The 11,282-nt window shown below is 49.3% G+C and overlaps 1 protein-coding gene across 4 annotated transcripts in view; it reads right to left on the bottom strand.

Moving 5' to 3' along the window:
- Positions 1-288: 288 nt before the first annotated feature.
- Yipf1 (Yip1 domain family member 1) overlaps positions 289-11,282 on the bottom strand; it is a 36,353-nt gene continuing 25,359 nt past the window's right edge. For 2 of the 4 annotated variants that reach the window (XM_059254643.1, XM_059254642.1), the window contains 4 exons: positions 10,522-10,638; positions 6,819-6,985; positions 6,299-6,481; positions 292-594 (listed from right to left, as the gene is read on the bottom strand). In XM_059254643.1, coding sequence (XP_059110626.1) covers positions 505-594; positions 6,299-6,481; positions 6,819-6,985; positions 10,522-10,638 — 557 coding nt within the window. In that variant the 3' untranslated portion in view covers positions 292-504. Of the gene's footprint in view, positions 595-6,298; positions 6,482-6,818; positions 6,986-10,521; positions 10,639-11,282 lie in introns of all 4 variants that reach the window. The other 2 variants (XM_059254640.1, XM_059254641.1) reach the window with 2 other exon arrangements.

Below are 11,282 nucleotides of genomic sequence, written 5' to 3'. Positions count from 1 at the left end.
CAAAGCCTATGTTATGACGCTGGATCTTTTCCTTGCACTCTAACCCACTCAGCTAACATTCATGGAGGGAGAACCTCAGAGGCCCTGAAGAAATGAGGCAGAAAAATTCAGAGGCCTTTAGAGACTCCAGAAGGTCATTCAAGAGATCGCAACACAGGTTTCAGAGGCCAGCCTGAGAAGTCAGAGAGATACGGAAAAATCACTGGGACAGTTAAGAAATGAAGAAAGCCTCCTGTGCCACTGGAAAGTACACAGGAAGTAGAGAAAGTAAGTATAATGACAGCAGAGACTCCATTGCCCGGGATCTAAGAGCCCACGCTTCCCAGCTCTGCAGGAAGACAGGACGTGGACTTCAAAACGCAATCTTCAACAACAGAAACATACCCACACGAAGGTGTGCAGAAAGACACAGGGTCTAGCCTCCTGTCCTTCATGCTAACGCAGAGCTGATGCTCCTGCCCGTTTGTAACGTACCACACGAGACGATGAAAACTGCGTTCCCTGTTAGCTGGATTTGGCGGCCACGATTGTCTGGTTGGGAGTGGCTGTAGTCGTTGGGAGGTGATCCATCTCTGGGGCGTCAAAGAAGTAAGCCTGCCGGAAAAGAGAGACAGCAGGAAGCCAGGTGAGCGTTCTTCCAGGAGCCACGTTAACAGTCTTCGGGGGTCCCCTCCCCCGTCACATCTGTCATCACACCAAACTGCAGCCACCAGTCTGTATGTCTGTCTATCTCACTCAACCTTTTAAAGCTTAGTTCCCGTTCACTGGGTGTGCTATGTTGTACACCTGAATCTTCCTAACGACCTTGAGGGGCCGTTACAATGATCCCCACCTGACAGGTGCAGATACCAAGGCTCACAGAGACTTGGATCATCAGTAGGCACGGAGGAGCAGGGAGCCAGGGCTCACAGCTGTGCTCACCTGACTCCAAAGCTCACCTTTGCAACTACTGTGTCACACAGGGACTGACTGTGTTCCCTGCGTCTCATCGGGGTTGGCATGATAGTAAGCAGACAGAGGCTTAGGAGCCAACTGTTGCTAAAGCAGTTGGTTGAGGAGAGATGCAGGGACCTTGAAAAGAAAGGGCTGGGCTCGCTTCACTCCCTAGTACTTGGAAATGAAGAGTGTGAGGAGCGCTTCCACTCACCACCCGGTTTAGCTGTCAGGAATCGGGTGGTGGGAGAGAGAAGGCAGCAAAGATCTTCCCTCCTGCCTTGAGGTCCGAGGATGCTAGCGTTAGCCTCGAAAAACACCCATCTTGTTAGCCTTGAGCTTCCCTTCAAAGGGAAGGTGAAACTGTTACTATACCAAGGGCTACCGGAGGCTCAGGATGCCCTTGGCATTGGTGGCTCAGGAAGGTGCAAAGGTTAAAAAAGCTAAGAACTCTTTCCAGCAGCTCTGCCCTTATTGAGCCAGAAGAGGGCGCCAACACGACATGCTCGGGTTTCCCAGACTGTTCCAACCTTGACACTCCTAACAGATCTCTTACAGTTTCTCTTTGCCTTATCCCATATATTCCTTCTAGCTTATCACGTCCCCAGGGCAAACCTACTTTTAAAGGCTTTTCTTATAGCTGTTTTCTGGCACAAAGAGAGGAAATTCCTCTGTTTGGGGGACATGAGTGAGTCAGAGGCCAGGGTACCCATACTATCCTGGGCTCCTCAGGACCTCTTCCAGGAGCACTGAGTAGGTCAGCAAGGGAAGGAATGATTTCTTCCGACCACTGGAGGAAACCCTCCTCAGGATTATCTGAGCCTCAGGGCTGGATGGCCCAGGTCCCTCATCGGCACTAGCCACTGTCACTGTGGCTCCAGAACGGCCTCCCTACCTCTTCCGTTTTGTCTGTAAAAAGGTTGATAAGACGGTCTCTAAAAGGCACTCTCTTCTAGTGTCTACACAGCCTGTGATCTGACAGTGTCTGAGCCCGGCCCAGCCCATCCTGAGGCACTGTGAGCCAGGATGCTCCGGTCTCTCTGAGGGCAGCAGGACTCATTCAAACGTAGGCTTGTCGACTCTCGAACACCCCACTGAGGACCCACCCTCTGGATGCTTCCTCCGCTGTCCCCGCCAGGTGTGTGTGGAGATCACTTTCAAGACAAGTCCTGGGGGAACCTCAGCGGGTGTGGGGCTGCCACACACATCACCGCACTCAGACAAAAACACCAGCCCGGGTTTCCCAAGGGAAAGTGGGAAGGCCAGGCTAGGCTGTCTGGTTCAGCTGGTACCACCCCTCAGCCCAAGTGACTCCAGCCAACTCCTCCTCCCACTTTCAATAATAATGATGTCTTCTGATTACATGAAGAGATATAGTTTTCTTTCTCTCCTTTTCTGTATATGTGTGTCTATGTACATGTTCTCCTGTATGTGGTGTGTAGATACACGTGAACATGTGTGTGCAGGTCAGAGCCCAAGCTCAAGTTTATTCCTCTGGCACTCTCCTCCTCCTCCTCTTTCAAAAACACACAAGTCTCTCACTAATTTAGAACTCAACAAGTAGGCTAAGCTGCCTGACAGTGAGCCTCGGGGACCCACCTGTCTCCATTCCCCCAGGCCTGGGATCCCACGCCCAGCTCTTTTTAAATGGGTTCTGGGGACTGAACTGGGTCCTCTGGGAGCACCTTGTCAACTGAGCCATCCTCCCAGCAGCTCCTTGTTCATAAGTCAGGGTCTTGCTGCAGACCTCCGAATGGCATAGAGCTCACTGTGAGGCCCAGACAGGCCACACGCTGGTGGCCCTCTTCTTGCCTCAGCCTCCCAAGTACTGGGATGACAGATGTGAGCCACCAGACCCGGCTAACTTGTCATAATTCTCATGCTGCATATCTCATCCAGTCCTCCCAACCAGGCAGACAGTACTATGATGTGCACGATCGGCCCCTTTACCTACGGGAAGAGAAAGGAGTCCAGAGTAGGGAAATGACCAAAGCCGGGGTGGGTGAGCAGGACTGGATCCCTGGCTTCCTCTCTTCTGATGACCCCTCCCCCAGGAGAGAGAAGCCATGTCCAACACAGGGCCCTGGCTCAACATCTGACCACTGAGGGCTCCCTCCCTCTGTCCAGAACACAGCAACTTCTCCACCAGAAGGGCCCCTCTCCTGGTGGACACCTCTGCCCACAGTCCAAGGCGCCCGGATCGGGAGACCTTCAGAGCTGAGTGGAATGTGCCTTCCTCCTACCTCTGCCTCTCCCCCGCCTTAGCTGAGTATTCGATGTGACAAGTCCAGGTCACAGATGGCCCAGGGAGAGGACCAACTAAGGCCAGGGTCACAGTGTGAAACAAGAGCCCGAGTCAGTTTATGAGCTGTGTGACCTTGGGTCACTCCTGGGAGAGCATTAGGTTACAATTTGCAGCAGAGTGGCCCTGGGAACTTCTGCTGATGCCTTTGACCTGAAGAACCCTTCCCAGGAGAGGAGGGGTTTCCTGCCCTGTGCTGACTCTCACTGAAGCCCGGAAAGAAAGGAAAACTGAGATTGTGACGGCTAAGCTGCCTCAGTTTACATCACTGAGCACCTCCCAGGTCAGAGCTCTTTCCATTTCATAATGATGCTCTCTTTTAGAAAAGTATTTTACCTTTAAATTGTATTTATTAGTGTAGGGGCGAGCACGAGAGGTACAGAGCACGTGTGGAGATCTGGGGACAATGTGAAGGAACTGGTTTGCTCCTTCCATCAGGTGGGTCCTGGAGCTTGAACTCAGGTCATGAAGCTTGGCGGCAAGCATCTCTACCCACTAAGCCATCTCATCATTGGCTCTCTTCTAGAAAATTCTTGAGCAGCAAGATGGGCAGGGAAATTCCACCTTCAGTACCATTACCTGAGAAGGGAGTGTCTCGGGCAGTAAAAGACCCTGCAGGTCCTGGCACAGGTACCACAGACTTTTTTTTTTTTAGGTAAGGTCTGTCTGACCTCCAGCTCCTTATGTAGCTGAGGATGATGTTGAAGCTTCCCTCCTCCTGCCTCGACTTCCCAAGCAAGAGAATTACAGGTGTGCACCACGACACCCAGTTTATGTGGTCCAGGGAACAAACCCAGGACCCTGTGCAGGATAAGCAAGCACTGTATCAACAGAGCTATGCCCCAACCCCAAAATGGGTCCTTTTACCATTTAATTTGATTTGATTTGGGGTGTGTGTGGGTGTGTGTGTGGGTGTGTGTGTGATATGCAATGAGTGTACAGATTCACAATGTTATGTTCAAGTAGAAAACAGGGCGAAACATCACATACCTTCCACCTTATTGGTTTGAGATAGGATCCCTCACTGAAGTGGAAGTTTGCCATTCAGTAAGGCTGATGGGCCAGTGAGCTCCCAGGATCAACCTGTCTCCAACCCCTAACGCTGGAGTCACAGGCACATGGAGTCATGCCCAGCTTTTTCTCACCCGTGAGTCAGGCAGGGTCTATGTAGCTCTAGCTGACCTGGAACTCACAGAGATCTGCTTGCCTCTGCCTCCCAAGAGCTAGGGCTGAAGGATGCATGCCACCATGTCCACATGCCTAGCTTTTTATGTGGGTGCTGGGAATTCAAATTCAGGTCCTCACACTTGTAGAGCAAGTGAGTTTACACATTAGGTCACATCCTCATCCCTCCAAAATGGATTTTTTTTAGAAATATTTATTTATTTATTATGTATACAGTGTTCTGCCTGCATGTATCTCTGCAGGACCAAAGAGAGAACCAGATCTCATTACAGATGGTTTTCAGCCACCATGTGGTTGCTGGGAATTGAACTCAGGACCTTTGGAAGAGCAGCCAGTGCTCTTAACCTCTGAGCCATCTCTCCACCCCCTGCTTGTTTGTTTTTTAATATTTATTTACTTCATGTGTAAAAGTGTTTTGCCTGCATGTATGTATGTGTACTATGTGTGTGCCTGGAGCTCATGGAGGTCAGAAGAAGACACTGAATCCCTGGAACTGAAGTTACAGATGGTTGTGACCTTCCCTGTGGGTGCTAAGAACTGAACCCAGGTCCTCTGCAAGAGCAGCCCATGCTCTGAAAGCTGAGCCATCTCTCCAGCCCCCTGAAATGTGTCCTTAATAATGACAATGACACTTCCTTGTAGTGGGTAGCCGGTTCAGCTTTGACCTGGAACTACCACCCCCATTGAGGCTTCGGTAACCGTCACACCTACAAGGCAGAGCCGAGAGAGGACGCTCAAGACCCGAGATCCTGATGGGCCGGCTCTCTTGGTTCCTGGGTCCTGCACGCTGGAGGTAGACTGAGCAGAGTTCTCCAGAGAACACTGCTGGACTGTGCTACACCTTTCTCAGACCCTGTAACCAATCCCTTACTTGTAAGTTACCCCACAAAATAAACCTCCCTTTTAACTAAAAAATAATAAATAAGTAAATAAATAAAATTTCTACCAGGCCTGCACGACTCAAAAGCATACGCTCCTCCTGAAAGGACACTCAGGCACACCCAACAGCCTTCAAATACTATGTGCCTTAGAAACAATCCACTTGTCTATAATTGACTCCAATCTTAAGCTTCCCACCCATGAAATCTTTTTTTTTTCCTTCATTCTAACCAGCCAGGAAACTTTAAATGTCCAACATCTATCTAGCCATGGACAGAAAACCAAAAAGGTAGCAGCGGGCAGAGTCCCCCATCCTGTTCCCCGCCCTGTAGAGAGACATGTGGCCACTCATACCTCTCGGGCCAGACATTGAATCTTAACCACATCACAGACGCCAGGAAAGCCACACACTACAATCCAATCCTCACACCTTTGCCACCTTCCTTCCGGGACAGTCTTGATGTCTGGGTCACAGTGTCAGTTTTAAAAGAACCACAGTGGTCAGGCGGTGGTGACGCATGCCTTTAATCCCAGCACTTGGGAGGCAGAGGCAGGCGGATCTCTGTGAGTTCAAGGCCAGCCTGGTCTACAGAGTGAGATCCAGGACAGCCAGGGCTACACAGAGAAACCCTGTCTGGGGGAGAAAAAAAAAAAAGGAAAGAAAGAAAAAAGAAAGAGAGAGAGAGAGAGAGAGAGAGAGAGAGAGAGAGAGAGAGAGAGAGAGAGAGAGAGAGAGAGAAAGAGAGCGCTACTGAGTCTAACAGCTTGAGGATTTTGCAAAGTGTTGACATTTGTGTATGATACACACCCAGAGAGCTGGAGAGATGGTTCATCAGATAAAGATGCTTGCAGGGAAGGCTAATGGAACGAGCTTCATCCCCAGAACCCATGTGATGGAAATAGAGAACTGACTGACCTCCACATGCACGTGCCTACACCGGTACATCCACAAGAAATAAACGTTTAAAAGCACCCCCCGAGGGCACAGTAAGGACATACCAAGCAGCCCACGGACAGCAGCACGTGAAGCAACACGATCGTTATAATGGTGGCCAAGGCGACGCGCCGGTTATCCTCACGAACAGCTGGCCAAAATGTCATTGCCAGCACAGAGCCCGAGATGCCCAAGGCAATCATGACTAGGACCCAACGAACAACTCTCTGGGGAATGATCCACAGCACCTGGACAAGGCGAGAGCATGAGGGAGTGTTCAGAGGTGTCTGTCCATCCCCAGCACCTATGTCCACAAGCCCCTGAGCCGCTCAGCAGCGGGACACGAACTGCTATGTGGCTTCGCAGAGCACTCCACCAGCATGCCGATGGATGGCCTAACCCAGGGCTCCTGACACAGCCAGAGCCCTTGCCTTCCCCGCACTCATTCATCCTGCACTTCACAATCAAAAGGAACCTCCAGGGGCGTGGGAGCAGCAGGATGGAAATAACAAGGCCCCCGTGGAATACTCTGGTGAATCTTCCACCCCAAACAGCTCCGCTTACTCCACTTGGCATGGTACTCACTGCTGTGGGGATATAAATGAAGAGCGAGTAGCCGTAGACGCACACGATCTCCAGAAACGAGTAGGAAACGATGTTCATCACTTTGCTGTTTCTCCACATGAGGAAGCCCCAGAGAGCCAGAGGCACGAGCCAGGCATAGGCATAGATGATGGTGGCCGCTATGGACACTGCAAATGACAGACAGTTCTGTCTCCATCAAGCCTTTAGCAAGCACACTGTCAGGATGCTTCATGGGTTTTTTTTGTTTGTTTGTTTGTTTATTTGTTTTGTTTTTTCGAGACAGGGTTTCTCTGTGTAGCTTTGGAGCCTGTCCTGGAACTCACTCTGTAGCCCAGGCTGGCCTCACAGAGATCCGCCTGGCTCTGCCTCCCAAGTGCTGGGATTAAAGGCGCGAGCCACCACCGCCCGGATTTTGTTTTGTTTTTTGAAACAGGGTTTCTCTGTGTAGCCCTGGCTGTTCTGGAACTCCCTCTGTAGACCAGGCTAGCCTCGAACTCACAGAGATCCATCTGCCTCTGCCTCCCAAGTGCTGGGATTAATTAAAGTTATGTGCCACCTCCACCCAGCTGCTTCACACCCTTTTTCTGCTCTGTATTTCCTGGGCCTGGCACAGCACCTGACACATAGTAGGTGCTTTATAAATATTTGCTGATCTAATGATTCCTTAGCATGCATCTTTGTGGTAGTGACCAGTCTCCTATATGGTTTTATAGGACTCAGTGACTAAAAACTACTAACTGAAACAACTGAATTACGTAACTGAAATACTTCAGAGAGCCATACCAAAACATGTCTAAGTACGCTGAACTTTTGGATCAAATAAAATCCAACTATTCCCCTGGAAGAACACGTTTTCCTCCCTAGCAAAACAAGAGCTGACACTAATTTCTTTAGCAAATGTATTAAAATGCCCTGGGTACAGATTATCCTGCTCTGCATGCTGTCTAGTGATCTGTCTCTAAAATACAGACTTCTAGCTCAGGAGTGCCTGAACTAACCTCACACTAGTTTCTTCCCCACATAAATAACTCTGCGTCGGCGGCAGCAGACACGCTTGTTAGCAGCTCCTGGGAACCATCACGGGAAGGTCTCCTGGTCTCCTCGCCTCTCCTAAAGAGCAGCACTCCCAAGACTGTCTTCCTGCTTCTGGAGTGACAATCCTAGAGCATGCTAAGGCAAGGCACCCACCCTTCCAACGTGAAAATCAGTGAACAATTCAATTAGCACCTCCTGCAAAAACAGGCCCCTCCTAGCAATTACAGCCAGACTCTGATTAAAGCATGCCATTGTCCAGAACCTTGGAGGGCCCCATGGCAGCTTTTTCTCATGTTGGAATATGCCCTTTTTGAGCCACATGCAGCTCTGCTAACATAATCCCTTTTCCTTGGGTGGAGAAGGGAAGGGGAAGGAAATTCTACCCTGGCTGTAGCTACTGCTTATTAAGCACTGGCTGGACATCAGACCCTGCACTCTAGAGCTTTACGAGAGGCAATGCGGTGTCTGAGGCAAAGCAGATTCCAAGTCAAGGTTCTAATCCTAGGCAAAGCAACTCCAGGTGGAGAGTTACTAAACCTTCCTGTTTCCGTTTCCTATGGTGATATATTGTGTACCCTAATAAAACTTGCCTGAAGATCAGAGGACAGAAAAAGCCATTGGATTAAACATAGAGGCCAGGTGGTGGTGGCCCACACCTTTAATCCTAGCACTTGGGAGGCAGAGCCAGTTAGATCTTTGTGAGTTTGGGGCCAGCCTGGTCTACAGAGCAAGATCCAGGACAGGCACCAAAACTACACAGAGAAACCCTGTCTCAAAAAACCAAAAAATAAAATAAAAATAAATAAATAAACAGGACTACCAGATGGTGATAGCACACACCTTTAATCCCAGCACTTGGGAGGCAGAGGCAGGTGGATCTCCGAGTTCTAGGCCAGCCTGGTCTACAGAGGGAGTTTCAGGACAGCCAGGACTACACAGAGAAACCCTGTCTCAAAACAAACAAACAAACAAAAAAAGGTAAAAAGAGAGAAATAGAAAGATACATGGACTCTGGCTTTCTCTGTCTGTCTGTCTGTCTGTCTCTCTCTCTCTCTCACACACACATACACACACTTCTCTCACACACATTTACACAGAGTAAAGGAGAAAAAGAAAAGGAAGAATACATGAATGCACTCACATAAATACATGCCTTTATACATACATACACATAAACATGACAATAATTATAGTTATTGAATTTGTTTCCTATATACCACTATTCCAACCTCATTACACATCAAAAACTCTTTTTTTTTTTTCCTGAAACAGGGTCTCACCGTGTAGCTCATGTTGTCCTAGAACTCACTGTCTGGGCTAACCTTAGACTCTTCTCCCCTGACTTCTACATGAATGAGCAACCACATCTGGCTTGACTCTTGGTTCTTAGAATAGCCCTATACTGTGAGTATTATCATTTCCGTTTGCCAATGAGGAATCTGAGACTCGGAACATTGCCTAAGAGGGGAGTTAGGGGCAGGGCTGGGACCTGCGGCCCGTGTTCAGTTCCGGAGCCTGGGCTCTCATCCAGGCTGCGCACGGCCTCCTAGCAGGGTGGTAGGGAAGGACACCAGGCCTTGGCAAACTCTAACCAGGCCAACCTTCCTCCACTCTGGACTGGATGTCACCTGCAAGTCCCTGTAACCTGTTTCCTCTTTACTGCCAACAGTGGTTGTCATTGTTTAAGATAAGAAGTTTAGTGACGGGTGTCAGCTCAGGGGGTAAGCACTTATGGTGAGGGTGAGGACTGAGTCAGGATTCCCTAGATGCCATTAAAGCTGAATACAGCGGTGTGAATCTGGGACCCTCGTGCTCCTATGTGGAGGCGGAGGCAGGGGACCCCTGGAACCTTACAGGCCAGCTAGTCTGGAGCATGCAGCAGCCAACAGATAACTTCACCTCAAACAAGGTAGCGAGGACCAACACCCAGGGTGTCCACTGACCTCCACATGTGAAATGTGACACATGTGTTCACACTTATATACGGGCTTATGCTCGCACACACACACATGCACACACACAAGTCAAAGAAGAGTAGGAGAAAGAAAGAAGGACATTTTAAAGCCAGAATGTCATTTACGAGCCCACGCTGGGGTCCCGTTCTGTGTGGTCCTCTCCAAGTCTCGACCACTGCATATTTGTCATTAGCAAAACTGCCAGCGTCACAGGCACCCGTTTGGCGTAGTGACTGGCTTCCCACGATGCTCTAGGTGCTTTATAATTAGTGGTTACAGGCATCTCAGCTAGCTGAGCCATCCGAACTTAAAGAACAATGCCTCTGTTGTTTGTAGTCCCCGGATAATGCAAACACTGCTACAGTCAGGACCTCAGGCACACCGCTTTAGCCATTTTGTATATTTTTAGAATAAACTCCAATCACTCACTATTCAGTCTGAGAGCTTCCCTAAAAATCACATAGATTTACGACACTGTGGATGTATGTGTGCCAGTGAACAATATACATTTAGGATGGAAGGTTATATGCAATAGCATCTTACCACGGTGGGGAGGAGGACTGTGGGTATACAGATGTGAGGTGGAGAACTCTGAGGTGGGAGCTGTATTTGAGAGCCGGGGTGCAGTGTCTAGAGACTGGACAGTGTGCTCAGAGGGTAAGAGCTCGGTTATGAACAGTCCACATCCGACACAAGTCATACTATTCACCTACCTTTTTGGAATTCGGGCACGTAATGGTATGTCTTCTCTCCCAGATGGATTAAGAAGTTGGAAAGGTTCCCACTAATTGCTATGGCAAAGACCAAGGTGGCGCATATCCAAAAGGGGCCTGCAAAGCAACCAGAAGATGCCAAGAGCGGAAATGAGGCACTTGCTGTTAGACTCCTTCAGAACCATTTCTCACCAGCCTCTTCCTCATCAGACAGGCAAGAGGAAAAGAAGTTTGGATGTAATCGACACTCACTTAATGGGAATGTTCACTTTCAAAAGGTCAAAACACAGCTCAGTAATTAGAAGCCTAAAAAGCAAGGGCAATCAGAATCCATGGCCAAAACACAGTCCACAACCAGGTGAATGAAGATATTGACGTATGGTTTCCCTTAGTAAAGGACCAAACATGCACAAGCGTTTTTGTTAAGCCTTCAGAACACAAGAAGCAAAGATTACTTCCTGTCCCCAAGCACCCAAGTTAAGATCAGAGGACACATAGCTGAATCAGCCAGGTCCTTCTGTATTATAAACGAGGAAAAGTGCAAGGAGAAGACTTCGGTCAAGAGACAACTTGGGGGCTGGAGAGATGGCTCAGCGTTTAAGAGCACTGACTGTTCTTCCAGAGGACCTGGGTTCGATTCCCAGCACCCACACATTGGCTCACAACTGCCCATAACTCCAGATCCAGGGGACTCAGATGCCCTCTTCTGACCTCTGCAGGCACCAGGTACACATGTGGTGCACACACATACATGAAGGCGA

This window comes from Peromyscus eremicus, chromosome 2 (assembly GCF_949786415.1).
Source record: "Peromyscus eremicus chromosome 2, PerEre_H2_v1, whole genome shotgun sequence".
Taxonomy (NCBI): Eukaryota; Metazoa; Chordata; class Mammalia; order Rodentia; family Cricetidae; genus Peromyscus; species Peromyscus eremicus.
This window is presented reverse-complemented; position numbering and strand designations above follow the sequence as displayed.